This window comes from Paramormyrops kingsleyae, chromosome 1 (assembly GCF_048594095.1).
Source record: "Paramormyrops kingsleyae isolate MSU_618 chromosome 1, PKINGS_0.4, whole genome shotgun sequence".
NCBI classification, from domain to species: Eukaryota; Metazoa; Chordata; class Actinopteri; order Osteoglossiformes; family Mormyridae; genus Paramormyrops; species Paramormyrops kingsleyae.
Window position 1 is genome coordinate 25,684,783 of NC_132797.1, and position 16,379 is coordinate 25,701,161.

Genomic DNA, 16,379 nt, shown 5'->3' on the forward strand with positions numbered 1-16,379 from the left:
ATTTAATGGCTGCGAGAAACTTGACATCCTGCATTTTTAATAAATCCAATAAGATAAGCAACCAGGTCAGTCAGTACAGATTTTCATATTAACATCCCTGGACTTAAGTAAGTCTCATATTTAAGAGCACGCTAAGCAACAATGGCCCATTGATGGGAAAGAAATTGCAAATTTAATTAATTCAAATGAGTATTATTTTTAATCAGTAGGCAAACTCAGAAATTGTGCTTGACAACCAAATTAACGTATGCAAATCCGAGTGCATTCTTGAGAGGCGATGTGCATTACCTAGAGCTGGGGAAAATTACATCCAGCAAAATCGTTCGGAGGCTTACATATTCATGTTCACACAAAACGCCCATGCCCCCCCCCCCCCCCATCTCTCTGCACTTCAAAAACCTAAGATCTCTCGGAAATGACACCACTTTCAGGTTCACTCTTTAGGTAAGCAGTCTATTTTTTTCCAGCCCATGGTGTTTGGTCTCTGCATGGCATGTGCTGCAGTGTCACTGGCAAAAATTCTCTTGCGGTTATAATGCAGAAACATCCCCCCCCACGAACACAAATCTGAGCGTCCACAGAGACTCTCAACTCCCCCAGATGCTGGTAGTTTTTCACCAATCATGGTATGTTCCGTCACAGAATCGGAGGGTTTCAGAATTCGTTTCGGGGGCTGTGATTATTTTTTTTTTCTTTACGTTACAGGGTAGACTGTAAAGACATTCAGACAATGTGATAAGAGAAATATTGGGATTTTGGGCTGACAGGTGAGCGAATCACCATCTCGGATACGTGACAGGATACCCCGAGAGGCCATGTGATGTGTAAGTGGTTACCGAGCGACTCCGTGTCACGTGACCAGGGTGGTAGCCAATGCCTAATGTCCTGGGGTGCTCTGTCTTTGGGGAAAACAGGACAGCAGGAGATGACGTACGGAATAACTGGGAACATCCGGAGCAGCTGCAGAAACGGAGAGCTTAATTGCCGGCGTTCTAAATCAGCGCAGATGACGAGCCTGTCTGAGACGTGATCTCCAGTGGATTCGCAGTGGCTGTCACTGACAACCTCAGCAGCGACACAGGAGGCGTGCTCGACTCTGTAGAGGCAGAGCCCCTCTCTTTCCGAGGCTGAATGTGACAGCTGCACATCAATTGATTTCACCGCAATACAGTAATCAAACCATATATGCCGTTTTCCCGTCCTGTATGAATATTTCATGATTCTGTTTGTAACCACAGATGCACCAACATTTTTTTTCCCCGTAAAATATTCTCTGGAAATATGCAGCCGTGGGGTGGGGTGGTAAGAGTAGCACTTGCAGCCCTTAAAAAGATTTTATGGACACCATACTGCGATAGAAGTCTCTAGAAAGACACCGGACATCTACAGCAGATTCGTCATCACTCCACCCTGCCGACTGTCAGTTCGGGAGGATGTGAGGTGTTAGCGAAGGGGCAGTGCGTGGGTGGAAAGGAAGAGAAAAAAATATATAGCTTATCGGTTGGTGCTCTGTTAGCAGCGGTCACGTGGTGTCATGTGACATTGGAGGGGACAGCCTCTGGCTTTGTATTTCTGTAGGAACGATGTTCTGAGTCACTCCTCGGTATCCATCTACCCTCTCAGAGAATATCTGGTTTATTTTTACTCCCCGGGGAATCCCTGTGATCACCAGTTTTGGTGGTAAACAGCACAACGGTGCAGCGAGGACCCCTCTGCCATTACGCACAGATAAAAAAAACGCAAGCGGTGCACTGTCAGGCACCCATATGCCTTCAGGACGTCTCCCTTTGATCTTTCTGGGCTTTTAATGTTCCATCCCCCTCTGCGGAGACAGGCCTCTTTGAAAGGTAAGGCCTAATTGGATGCTGCTCACAACAGACGTTCGCTAGCTACCGACATTAGCTAAAGTGGTTCTCCAAGGATGCGCAGGCCGGTTCTGGGTTACTGTCGACTCCGGGGTAATCCTTGGGATATCTACGTCCACGGCGGAAAGGATGGAGGGAGCAAACAAAAACAACTATTGATGTGGTATCAGATGAAAGGGCCGTTCTCCTGTTTGTCCTTTTCCTGGCATTTTATCTTCAGAGCCACTTAAACCATAGGATGCCTCCTGCCAGACTGGCTGCTGCTATAGCAGGGCATCGCTCTAATACACAGGTAATTATGCAACTCCCAGCTCCACTAAACCAGATTGTGAGTCTATTACAGACTGATTACATTTGCCTCCCTTTTAGCTGCACAGAGTTACCAGCGTGCCCAGCACAGCGACGTGAGGGAAAAGGGCCGCCGTGAATTTCAACACAATTAACCATCAATCAGACGTAACCCCGGGGGCTTCCGGGAGCGCTCCGCGCACGAGCATCTGTCGGCGAGATTAACCGAGTGACAAAATGCGCCGGGACACGCCGGCTAATCCGCTTATTTACAACTCCGCACTCCAGGTCGTGGAGCTGATTAACAGACCTAACCTGCCGCTTCAGAGGAGTGGACTGGAGGCGAGGTGGGGGGGGGGTGGCTGGTCCGCCCCCTGGACTTATGCCACAACACCAGGCAGAATCCGTGGACACAATTTCCAACATAAACACGACGCCCACCTGCAGCACACATCCGCACCACAGAGCTACTGGTAACCAGAGCCTTCAATGAAGGGGACATGGTATTTACACCTATGACCTGCACTCTGGCACCTTTACAGCGTTAAAATGAAAAATGATGAAAATCAAATCTATCCTCTGAAAAGTGTATTGAATGGAGTGGGAGGTATCTGGGGCTGGCCTGGTTGCTGCGGACAGCAGAATCCGACAAGAGCAGGACAAAAATTTGACAAGAAGTCAGAATGTGGAGAGAAATTGATGTAAACTCGCTCAGATACGTATGTCAATATCCACAGGCATGATCAAAGATAAAGGAAACTTACCTTGCGTAGCGATGTAGTGGTTTGGTCTGTGGTAACCCTGAAAGACACAGTTGAGACACAGATGGTAAGGTGAAAGACAGATGAATGAATCAACAGACAAATCAAGTGAAACCTCTTCACAAAGGAGTTGTGTTTGTTTGTGGTCTCTGCTGGTAATTTAATCACCAAAAACACGGTTGACTATCAAATACATGATAAACATTGCAAAATGTTTCTTTCTGTGGCTCAAACTGCAGACTTTGCTGGTCGCTGTCGTCTTATCCCCTCTGAATGCTATAGTTCCCATCACTGTTTTGAGGAGTCCCAGAAAAACACATTGAATTGTTAAGACGTACATTGCATGGGAAAAGCATACACACACACACACACACACACACACCCTCAACTTTTGCGAGTAATTCCCCCAAAACAGACTTATAGGCACTTATCTCCGCGATAGGCTCAATCTCCCTGGGATTATGTTGATCCCTCAAATTTTATTTGTCAAGCATCCGGCAACCCAGCGCAAGCTACAGTACGTGCGGAGAAACTCAACACTAAAGCTCAATGGCTATTCCCACACGCAAAACTGCCCCATTGTCTCATTTGTTTCGCCTCTGCCTTATCTTAACCCTTTTTAATTTAACTCTACAGTAATTAATGTTTCCCAACCAAAATAAAGGAATGCGCATGAAGGAAAGCTTCCCCTGCTCTGTTCCTCTGCGCTCCGTAAACCATTGAAATAATTTTTAATTTTTAATGACTTCTTTATCTGCCCAGTCCACATAAAGATTTGTTTATTTGTTAATGTGCAGACCATGGACCACTTCTACAGAATAACGATCCACCAGGGGGAGCGTTGACAACAGCAAGCGCGTTTATAACCAGCGTAAATTTCCCGTCGGTGTCAACAGCATCTGAGTCTGACACCACCCATGCTGATTTCATGTACCTGTCCGTGTTTATTATCGCTGCTGAGTTATAAAACATAAATACAGGTTCTGCACCGTTGCTCTGCTGGGGTTGTTCCAGGGAGCATCTCTCTGCCTGGCCTTCAGCCCAATGCTCACAGCCCGCAGGTTCCACAAGCCTGGCTCCTAGTACGCCAAGAACTTTAGCACCCGAAAACCAAAACTAACCCCCCCCCCCACACACACACACACACAGCCAATCAACTCCGGCCCCGCGTGAGCGGCTCCCTGAACACTCCACTTCTTTCTGTTTATAAACAACATTTGGACCAGACTGGTCTTCTTGGGCCTCTGTATGGAGGAGAGATTCTCCAGCAAACTTCGGTTCGCGACGCGGCTCCTAAATACGACATGTGCAGTGCGTCGCAGGCCCGGCTGCCCCGAGAGCCCCCGGGACCCCGCCTGTGTGTTCTGATCGCCAGTGCTGCCTAAACAAAAGCCCCTGCAAAATAAATAAATCTCAGCCGCGGCGAAACTCGTACTGTCCTGACTCCAGAAAGTAGGTTTACCTTCAGGCGCTAAGATGACGGTTAATTTATTATGAAGACCTGTGGGATACGGCAAGTGTTATTTTTGAAACATTCCATTAAGGGGCCAGGTACATCGCCGGAAAAAAGAGTTCCTTTCCAAGTAAGGGCAGGGTGATGGAATTAGTCCGATTAAGCTACAGTAAATTTAACCTATTTTTATAATAACTGCGCTTAAGACCACTAATGGTTAATGCACACTTTAAATCCCAGCAAAACTAATCCCAGAACTATCCAGCAATTTATCAATATTTAATTCCTGTATAGAATCATAGTGTATACGTTGGACACCTATATTGAAATAAATATGTAATAGGATTTACAATCTGGAGTTCTCGGTTGCAGAAATTCTGGAAATTTCTGCTCAAACATACACAGCTAACTAAACCACTCCACTACAAGGCATTAGTTTAATCTATACACTATCACCCTGAAATATTTGTTTTCATAAAAGCAAATAGAGAACTGTTCGCTTGCTTGCTGAGGCAAAATATATTAATTATTCATAATTTTGGCAGTGACTTTGTTTATTACAAAAGAACAGGCAACGTTGAGATCCAGAACTCCCATCTATGCATCTTCTATACCTGTATGTCCTAGTCAGGTTCAGGTGGGAGTCCAGAACCTATCCCGGAGGCTACGGGAGCAAGGAGATGCAGAACACCACACTGATAAAGATGCAGGCTTGAATAAGGCAAGGGTCCTTTTTAAACACGCTGGGTTTGTTTCTTCAGAGTGATGTCTTGCATGCAGATGCAGATTTAAGACAGCAGGCAGTGGTGGGGGCAGCGAGGTGATACAGCCACCTGGGTTGCATTCATTAGTCTGGCATCATTCACTCGCTTCTGAGAAGCTGTCCTCAGCATGTCAATACACACAGACACACGCAGACACACGCAGACACACGCAGACACACGCAGACACACGCAGACACACGCAGACAATATGGCACTTATTATACCTCCCAAGCAAGGCAGCTAAATTTTAGCTGTATTTCTTTAGTGCAGTGTTTCCTAATCTGGTTCTTGGGGTCCCACAGTCATACCATAGTTTTTGCTCCCGCTGAGCTCCCTGCCAGACAGTACACAATTCTGCTCCCCCGGATTGGAAAACACTGCTTTAGCGTTTGTCTGCTGCTGGAGATGCAGGATGCTTGAGATAACTTTTAAATTAGTATATGAAAAGCAGGATTAAAATTGAGCATATTACATAATCGCCACACTCGGCATGAATTCAGTTGCATGAGTAACACAGCCTCAGGTCCCTCTGGGGGCAGCGCCCCCACGCGCATGTGGCTAACGGGGCAGCCTTGGCATAGTCGCTGTGATGTTTACTGCCATGCTGGCATTTGATGAGGCTCTGGTCTGTTCATTTTCCAGATTTCCAAGAATCGAGACATCCAGTCTGTCACCTGAGATGTGACCGCGCAGAGTCGTTTAAGGAGAGCGCTATGATTCGCTGCGGATGTGTTTCTCTTTACTGTTGATTTGATGGTGGCACTTTTGGTGGGGGGGCAGGGGGGGGGGAGTGCTGTCGAGAGGGGTGTGGTGGCTCTGTTCATTTTGTATTCATAAATATGCAACAGGCTGCAAGGGAGAGCAGCGCTGCACCAGGCAGACGGGACGGAAATAACATTTACGCTCTCGACGGCGTCGGCGGGAAACGAGCGTAAACAGCTGGCGGATCCGCTCGGGCGAGCTCCCAGTGCAGGGGCACCGACCCATGGCGACAAGCCCCGCACCCAGGGGGCTGCTCCGGGACTCGGTGCCGCTCCATCCGAAGGAGCTGTATTGCATCCCAAGTCGATACTTCCCAGTTAGTGCCAGCTGCCTGTCGCATGGAATTGCTGTCAGTTTCATCCACTGCATGTTTTTTTAGTTATAAGCAAGTGCATGTAAGTATGCAACAGCCTCATTTTCCTACTAATGCCTTATCCCATCCCACAGTGCATCTGTAATCCGCTCTGCTCGCATCCTCATAATTTCCCCGTGGATCTCTCCGAGCACCTCCGTCACTTAGCTAGCAGGAGATGTCTCCTCCATGCGGAATCAACTGGCACTCGGCGGGCGGCAGAATCGCCGTGGCATTGTGTCCGGCAAAGCTGTGATCTGCTAGCCAGCTGAAACGTCGCGATGGCCACGCGCCGGAAATTCCTGCAACACGAGGGGCCACGTCGTGTTCAGACGGAGAACACGAGGCACATGGGAGCATCTTGCACCCGTCCCCAAGCCTGAAATGGCCATGCGTGTTTGGTCGATTCAGAACCACCCACAACTGTTTATAGGCCAAACGTATGACCATTCTATTGTGTTTAGCATCATTATAGATTGTTTGCTATTCAGAATTCCCTCCATTTGTAAACAAAACTATTATTGTTCTGGGGGGGGGGGGTGGATGAAGTGCTTGCTATTGCTCGAGCACCCGACCGCTAAACAGCACTGCCTGTCTGCAGGGGAGGAGAATCAAAGTCAGATTTGCTGACATGCCGTCTGGAACTCTGGATTGATGGTGTTTCTCTGTAGGTTTAAGGAGGGAAATCGGGGGAGGGTGGGGGGTGATCGTGTGTGTGTGTTTGCGTTGATGACCTTCGCACACCCAAGCCTCACCCGGCCGGTGTTTGTACTTACGTCAACATAATTTGCATTAATGTAATCCGAGTTCTGCTCTCCTTCGAGGGCCTGGAGCCTGACTCGGGAATGGTCGTCTGGGAAAGGAGACAAGTGGGGGAAGAAAACAGATGGTGAAAGCTGGAAAACGAAAGAGAGAGAGAAATCCAGAGAGAGCTGGAATCTCCAATCCCCAAAACATACTAATGGATACAGACTATATTTCAGATGTCACACTGTTTATTTATTGACATAGTGTTGAATGTTGTCCTATGAAGTAAAGCCAAAATTAGTTTAAAATAATAAAGTTTTAATGAGTACTTATATGGTCAGGGTGGGTTTCAGATTATTAATAAAACCGTTCTCATTACCCCTGTTTTTAAGCTAATCTAAAACTCAATGGTCAACAAAGTCAGCACCATTAAGTTAAAATATTTCATGACAGCGGTGTTAATTAAATCTTCCAAGATCAATATTTTTTAATTATCAGTCTAAATTTGCATCCCTCTTTCAAGTGAGGTCATTAAAAAAATAGAGTCATAGAGACTCCTTCTTTTGATGTTGCGTTTTATCTTTTCTCTGCATAATGATGAAAACGCAACGTGAACAGATTATTTCATTATTACATGGGGACCTCTGTGGGATCTGTCCCACAGAAGAAAAGTTTGATGTGTGGCCACCTCAAGTTCTGTGAGCCCTGGAATCTAACGCGGGCCCTGCACAAAACCACAATGGAGACAGAAGTGTGTGTGTGTGGGACATCGCCACCTGCTGGAGGGGAAAGGGACCAGCATTTGGCTTGGGAGGAATGTGAGAAGTGGAGGCCACCTCAGCAACCGGCTCAATAAAGACTGTCTCATCTTCATAATTGCCCGGGAAATTTATGAGAATAAGAGATACGAGAGCATGCAAACAAGCATGTAGGTTTGAGAGGAGACCACAGCTCTGGGCCCAAATTTTCGAAAGGAATGTCATTAAAATGATAATTGTAACTCTCCAGAAACACCCCAGGGAAACAGATGTGCTTGTACAGAAACACCTGACGGAATTAATAACATTCAATGGTTGTTATGGAATTGAGCACTGAGCCGCGTGAGCGAGGGGCCAGGAGAGGCATGGGGGGCAATGGGGCCTTCGGTACACACATGCGATGATATTCCCGTATCGGTTCTTCATCCGGTTCTCGTCCTTCTTCGCTGAATCCCATGGTGCCGACTGTCCTTCGAAGAAGCTCTGTCCAGCAGGGAAAAAAGAGAACAGAATTGGGAGGAAGTGAGTGAGAGGTCAGCTAGACCAGTCGACATCCTTGAGAGGTGGCTGAAGGAGCACAGGCCCTGATGCTTAGAAGGGGGTAAATGTCATGGGGGGGGGGATGTATCCGAACCATTACCAAGTATCAAATGGCGGGAGAATGGCTTTCTCCGAGTCACGTCAAGATGGGGGCCCATTAAGATGCCAAGGCTAACCCTTAGGTGCTGCCACAAAGCGAGCTGCCCCCCCACCCCATATACCTCCCTCCACAACTCACCTCATGACTCAAGGAAAATGTATTCCATCTGTGGACAGATCAAAACCGCTTCCTACACCCTCATACAATATTAATCATGCGTGCCGACTTTGCCCGTTATCCCTCAAACAGAGCTCAATTAGCGCTAATTATGAAAATAAACCTCAACCGGGGAAGCTACTGAGGATTTGGTGGTTTAGTGATTCTCCGGAAGCGGAGATATGGCAGGCGGGGTCTCTGTAGCAAGCCGCTCGCTGTGCTTATCAGATAATGAAGCATCATACCACCTTACAGAGTTCAGGCAGCATCTCCTGCGGTTTCTTCAGAAAGTCGATGTCTATGGTAGTATTTCCCGAACCGGTCCTCAGAGACCCACAGACAGCCCACGTTTTTGCTCCTACCAGGAGCTGGGAGGGTGCAAAAATGTGGACTGTCTGGCGGGGAGCTTGGAGGGAGCAAAAACGCGGGTCGGCTGTGGGTCCCTGAGGACCTGATTGGGAAACACTGATCTATGGCATCGCTAGATCAGAGTCTCTTCTTCTGAACTGTGCCTCTTCTTCAGCTGAAGGAGCCAATTTGGGCCTCAGAAAAACTCACAGGCCATGTCAATCAGCTGGCTTCTTGCTGAAGGGTCTTTGAGAGACACGGTACTCTGGGACGTCAGCATTCCGTGCTGCAACAGCACCGACTCAAAAGAAGGGAACAGAACTTTCCAGGACTCTGGATAACAGACATAACTGGGGGGCGTACAAAATAAAAAAAAAAATAACACAAAGATTATCCCTGAAGAGGAGGCCTTTAGGAGTGAAAGCGTGGATCTTTAATGTATTGAAGAATCTTTTTATCCTGGAGATATTGAGAATAAGCCTTTATAACGAGAATCCGTCACCCTTTCTCGGAGAGGATACGTATGCACCACACAGATTACAAAACACTAGATGACCTCCTCATATGACCTTCTCCACACCTACCATAATTCATGGACCCACTGTGGCACAGAAAGGGATTGGCGTGAACTCTGAATGGCGTTCGTGTTCTTCGACGCCTCTGCCTTGCGGCATGCCTGAAGCCGATCGGGGAGCGTTCCGACTTGCTAGTGAAGCATACCGAGGGTACCACTCCCGCCAGTTCCCGTGCTTCGCAACGACATGGCGGTTCTCCTCATATGACCTGCGAACTGCCGCAGGACCACATGTGACAGCCCACAACTCCTCATGCGTTTCTTTCTGTCATCAGCTAATGATGTGTACACACACAAAAAAAATAAAGCGAGACTGGGAATTAGCATATAGAGTCAATACTCCGAACGTTTTGTAAAACAGATTTTCTTGTCAGGACTAAATTAGATCTGACTTCCTCTTAAATTAATATCCTGCTCTTATTTGCATGATACAACAAGCACAATATTCTGACTGTTTTTCTGTGATTCAATCCTCTTTTTTATCTAACTCCTATCTGGTGCCAAGCACGAATTTTAAGTTTGCTAATTTCATAGGCCACCAAGGCAATGAGATGAATGCAAAAGCGGAGAGGAATGCCATTGGCTCTTCTCACCCTGCGTATTTTACATGTTTCTTAAAAGCTCTCAGATTAGACTGGACTCGCGTATAAACGCACTCCTTCCATAATCCACTTTACCCCACATGGACATATGCTGGTACCACTTTAAATAAATAACAGTAAATATTTACAGGCCGCCGCAACGATGATGAAAAACATTTAGAAAAACAGGCAGCCGGTTATTCTCCCCCGTGTGCTGTTTTATTGACGCCGTAATCGCTGACATCCTTCACTCGTGATGAAGGGGTTGAAGCCATATATGGAGTTATTTGCCTTGGCGAAACGCAGACTTTTCACGTTTGTGGGTGACAGCGTGCAGGCAAGAGCGACAGAGCAGTCAGAGCGTGTCGGTAGTGCAGAGGATGATCCCAATCAACTGACTTCATCTAGTCAGGATTTTGCCGTTTCCAGTTCCCGTCATGATGATGCACTCTCTGTGGCACTCTGCTGCACCTTCTCAACACAGCACTAAACAGTCCAACAGCTACATTAGCAAATATACCTTATTCTGTTTCTGCTGGTGAATCTTACGTTAATATCTCAGGTATGATGCAAAGAACCATTAGCCATCAAATGTAGATGCATGTAATTTCAATTGTCTCTGCATTAGCTTTAAACAACATGGCAGCGTAAATATGGGAGTCACTCCTGAAGTAGCAGGAGGAAGGAAGTAAATGCTACATAGCTAAAAAAAAATGCTACATAGCTAAAAGGATGCTTGAGGCATTTACTATGGCTGCAGCTTGACACCTGTAATGAGTTTCTGGGTGGGATGTGGCCGCTCTGGGACCCCGAGAGAGGAACTTAACTCAGTGAAGAACAGCAAGATCTTCCTCTGTCCTCCCACTGGCAGGAGAACCTACAGCAGCAGAGGCCAGGGTGCACACTCTGACAAAGCCCCCAGAAATATACATAAGGTCTACTTAAAGTCATATTCATTTGTTTGTTGTTCCACTGAACAGAAAGGGAACGCGGACTATTTCTAGCTTTTCACAGAAACCGCCAAGCGGGACGCTTCAGATGCACGAGTCAAAACAGATGCAAAGGCAAGCAAACGCCACCCTCCAGACAGCCCGCTGCCACTCCTGATGAACACGGATGTAGCGCGGCTGCCTTTCAGTCTAAACCCATGTGACTTTGCCTTCAAAATGGCAGGAAGAAGGAGAACAGAACTGGCGGAACTTTAAAAATGCGCTTCCACATGTTGAACCCCAGCCCAGTGGAGCTGAGTAGCCGGCGTTGCCATGTCTAACCCCGCCTGTCGTCCTCTGGCCCTTCTGAAAGCAGGGGCTGCTCTCCGAGTAACACTCAAAAAGCTCGTTCTAGCAATTACTGACATGTAGGGTAACTGATCTGAGCACGGGGTGAGTGTTATGACACCGAAAACAAACTGATAGAGCTTTCATATCCAGAAGAAGAGACATGTTGAAGCTCCCAGACGTGGCCTCAGCTCTAGCCAAGTCCTTGTGGCAAAGCTCCCAGGCGTCCATTAGCTCATGTTCCGGAAGCGTTTCTGCCCTCGTCATCGCGTCCCAGCAAAGGACATACCTCAGAAGGACCTCAAACGAGGCACAGGGACACAGAACCGTGATGAGACCCGAGCAAACTCAACTTGGTGTCAAAGCTAGTTGTGGGAGGAATCCTACACCGAGCAGCCGTACTTAACGGAAAATATCCAGCAGTGGCGCCTGAGATTCCGAAAAGTGGAACTCGTGGTGGGTCGCAATCGGACGCCATCTCAGTGACGGGAAAACTGGGCAGACAGCTGCAAACTTTACAACTCGCACGTGTAAATGACTCTTAATGTCTGCGCCTCGCATCTGTCAGGCCGCACGGCGTGCCAGGAAAGGTGCCAACGACAGAGTGATCGTGAAAGACGCGCGGTAACATCACATCACGCTTAATTATCCGAGTGCTGCAGACACTGTGGCCATGATGACTTTGGGCGGCTCTGTCACAGACTATACAGGGCGAGAGAAAACACAGAAAATCTAGAACATGATTTGCTTTTTTAAAATTCAGAAATGGAGGCATGTTGGCAAGTTGAAGTAGAGGTTTATTGTGCTAAAAAATAATATTAAAGGGCTGAGATTAAAGGCTGAGAGGGTGTGGGAGAATGATGTATTTGCTGTAATTATTTTATGTAATTTTTTTTTAGGTTGTTACATTTCACAGAATATGTACCACTGAGAAGCTGACAGAGAGTACCGTGGCAAGTGCTGTCAACTTCCGCAAAATGGGAAAAGCAGATTTGCTTCACGCTGGTATAACGGGGGCTGAATCCCTTCCTGAAAGATGGGGCTTCATCTCAGATATGATCGGATATGGATCAGCCCGGACCACCGGTGACACTATCCAGGCAGGCGTGCCTTCTAATCTCATTAAGGAAGCAGTGAATAATACTGCTTTATACATCTGGCCTTTTATCAATCGATAAAAAGCAGTATTGTGCATTTCGAGAAATGTCACAGTCACAAAGCACTGTGGAATAATTTGCAGTAATGTTTTTTTTCTAGAAAATTGGAAAAAGTACAAACTCCAAACAGAAAATGATTGCAAAGCTCCCTCAACAAGGCAATCAAGTAATAGTCCCAGAAAATAGTCTCTATAAAGGCACACAGAGAGAATGTAATTGTATTCAGTATATAAAATGATGTAAGCCAGAATCTGGAATAGAGGGTCGGGGGGGGGAGGCTGACAGCAGGCTGATGCAGATGTTCGTTTTGGTACCACACCAACATGTGGAGGCGTCCTCTGGACCACTGTTAGACATTACAGACATAATATTTGACTCAAATTTAAGCAATATTCGCCAAAAGACGACATTGGTGTGTTGGAGTGGTGTATAGCTCAGGGGGTCACTGCGTTGACTGTGATCAGAAGGTTGCCAGTTCAAATCCCAGGGTCGGGTCTTAACCCCCCACCTACTCCGGGGACTATTTAAGGCTGCTTTCTCAATTGTATGATGCTTTTAAATAAAATTAAAAAAAATACTTTACCCCACAAAATATTCTCTGAAAGATGAGGTGTTGCCTTATTATAAACCTCCTCGGAGTACTAGCAGGACAGACACTGAACAAACGATACAGTCGTAATCAGATTTTATACCTCCACCGTGACCCTTTCTGTGTGCTGTTAGCATGAAAAACATACAGCCAATCCACACGCGGTGCAGAGGCACAGACAGCCCAGGTGAAACGGAAGCTTCCAAGCACAAAGCATATTGTTTCCGCTGTCAATATAAAAAGACACATGAAGGTCGAGCCACCAGCAGACGGACAAGGCAGTAAACCCTGAAGGTGACGTTACGGAGCTTAGCGAAGCAGCGCTCCATGCGGGAGGGAGTCGGTCACGCTGGGCACTCATACGCAGACACCACATCTACATCTCGTGGCTTAAAATAATATTTTTCTAAAAAACTTCATACTTTGAAAAGGGGCATCAATGTATTTTTTAAGTGGTGATAATATTGCACTGCAGTTAGCACAAGCTTAAAAATCTTTATCCATAATGAATGAAGCCCTCGGGGAAGCCCCAAACTGTGAGCCTGAGCAAAGGATTCTGGGAGGTTGTTTTTTTTTTAATTCCAGTCCCTCGCCGTGCATACAGACATTAGCAGCTCTTACTGATATCCAACAAGCCAAGCAAACCCTGTGAATAGAGGTGTGGTGGAAGCGATTGCTGGAATTCTTTATCTTTATTTTCCGTTCGCCTGAGCTGTACTCAACAGTGCTAGAGTGTCCCATCTCTCTCATCCATCCATCCTGGAGCCTACTGCAGGAGGCAAAGGGCACACAGTTTGGGATATCCCTGTGCCCTCATTTAAAATGCTGTCTCAAAAAACACTGTCCCTCCTAAAAACAGCAAAGACACTCTCTTCGAGGAAGCAAGGTTCTCTCTAGGGTTCCCAGCATCCGCAGGATCAAGAGGCTCGATTTGCTTAGAACATTTTATGGCTGCTTGCTAGTCAAACACACAGTCAGGAGATAGGGGGTCATTACATTCTAAACGGAGCACAACACTGCAAGCAAACCACAAGGGGGGTTCAGGAGCACAGTGCAAATCTGAGCAGCTACTTGATAGTCGTATCAAGAAGCAGTTTGGATGCTAATGCTAATTCTGATGCTAATTTCTTAATTATCTGATGAGCACCTCAGAATAAATGTTTGAAAATCATTCTAGCTTGTTAATTCCACATATAATACCGAATAATGTAACATAATATTGAATAATAGGAGGAAATAAAATAGGGAACAGGAAATTAAAGTCAGGTGGTGAACAGAATGGGTAGATAATATGGTAAGGAGGGTCTGTAATCTGTTACGACACAGGGGTCAGAGGTCACGCTTGAGTGCTTCCTGAATCCTGCCGGTACCTACCTCGTACTCCTCCTTGAAGCCGTAGCCCTCGGAGCACTTCATCTGCGTGATGTGCTGCAGCAGATCGGCCACGCGGATGGCAGGGTGCAGCTGCCCGGTCTGGTACGGCACGTCCGCCGACTCCCGCGTCTTGTACGTGTGCCCGTGAGACTGCACCAGGCTGCCGGTGTCGCTTGCCGCGGCGTGGCTCTCGTCTGGAATGATAGTGAGAGCAAGGCATTGCTTGGTCAGGGCCAAGCTGCCCGTGGAGCTCAACGAGGCCTGGTTGGACACTACAGCTACCGGGGGCAACGGCTCATTACTGACGGATGGACATGAGACAACAGTGTCATATTAAAACATGAGGAAACATCTATCAATCTATCTATCTATCTATCTATCTATCTAATCATATATGAATTTTAACCTATTTATTATAAGTTTTATAAAACCAATCAAAAATAAAACATTTCATTACACCTTTGTTGAAAAGCATCCAAACTCATTAGAGTTTTGTTGACAGTGGTGTATAAAACATACGTTTTATGCCTGTTGGAGATATAGCACAAGATTATATGTTTCCAGCATATTACCATTTAATATACATGATTATACTTGTTAAATTGTGGCAAATGTCATTACTAAATCCTGAACGACAGCGAGATGGGGATGTCGGAATGCGGCGATGACCACGGACGATGGAGGTGCTCGGAAAACGTGCAAGTCACCGTAGGGACCGTTCACGACGTCTGATGAGGAACATGGCTTAAGAAATAAAACAAAAAAAAAAAAACAAAGCTAAAAACCAGGAAAAAAAAAATGCTAGCCGGAGAAGGACGGGTGCTCGGAAGACGACAAACGGCGTTCTGATGGGTCATTCGCTTTGCCATGCCAGCCAACTGCGTCACGGGAAACACAAAGAGTGGGCGGGGCAAGGCGGAGGGGGTGGAGGGATGTTGCCATGCAAGTCAGCACACACCAGAAGAGGCTCCGTCCATGATAACACACAACCTCTCTTCCCCAAAAAGGGCCCACTGGAGACTTACCATTAATCGGAACTTTACAAGGAGATACATAACAGGTTAAATGTGAAGAAAAAAGGAGGAGAGAAAAGGGAGAAGAAGGATATAAGCAACAATATAGCATGAGCACCTGCACAGTCGTCCTGAATGAATCCAGGGCAGCTCACTCTCCTTCTGGGAGAGCAAACTCAATTCTGTGATAGGCCCGCCTAGCACAAAAGCACGTCTGAATAAACCGATTAATTAATCCGGGCTGCTTGTTTGCTCAAGAGACCTTTCAAATGGTCGCCCAAATAGTCTAATTTGTCGACGAATTAAAACATCTTTCAATCATTATTTTGCATGCCAGAACCTGAAAATTCCCAAATGAAATTTGCCAAATTATCAATTTATTTAAAAGTATTACAATTGTTAATTAAGAAAAGTATTAATTATCAAATGAAGAAACTAAATGAAAACAATTTTTAATTAAATTTGATAGCTCTGTCATAGTTGGTATCTGTCAGTTTTCATTACATCTCAGCACTCAGTTAAATTATTTAATAATTAAGTTGAAAACATCACCTGGTATCTACAGGCTTAAACAAATTTTACTGGTTTAACTAATAATCTTGGATTTCAGCCACTCTTCAGGCAAGAAGTAATTTCTACCTGCTTTTTTTTTTTTAAATAAAAAGAACAATATTGATATTTATTTAATTGAGTACTGGGACGTAACCAAAATGCAGGGCCCCACAGATTACCTGGATCATAATTTTCCACTCCTGCGCTAACTGACTGTCTGTCTGTTAAATGTATTCTCCACTCATGGCTACACGGCATGACAAGGGCAGCTACCACAGGCCTTCAGCTATATATCCAGCACACAAGTCATTTTACAATTAACTTAGTAATAAGTCTCGTTATTTCGGAAAAAAATCGAATGTTTGCAT

At 46.1% G+C, this 16,379-nt stretch overlaps 1 protein-coding gene across 13 annotated transcripts in view; it reads right to left on the minus strand.

Annotated features, from left to right (window-relative positions):
• The window catches only part of ptprma (protein tyrosine phosphatase receptor type Ma), a 199,846-nt gene that overhangs the window by 19,946 nt on the left and 163,521 nt on the right, over positions 1 to 16,379 (minus strand). For all 13 annotated transcript variants that reach the window (XM_072712303.1, XM_072712301.1, XM_072712296.1 and 10 more), the window contains 4 exons: positions 14,447 to 14,640; positions 8,146 to 8,233; positions 7,022 to 7,098; positions 2,918 to 2,954 (listed from right to left, as the gene is read on the minus strand). In XM_072712303.1, coding sequence (XP_072568404.1) covers positions 2,918 to 2,954; positions 7,022 to 7,098; positions 8,146 to 8,233; positions 14,447 to 14,640 — 396 coding nt within the window. The remainder of the gene's footprint in view (positions 1 to 2,917; positions 2,955 to 7,021; positions 7,099 to 8,145; positions 8,234 to 14,446; positions 14,641 to 16,379) is intronic.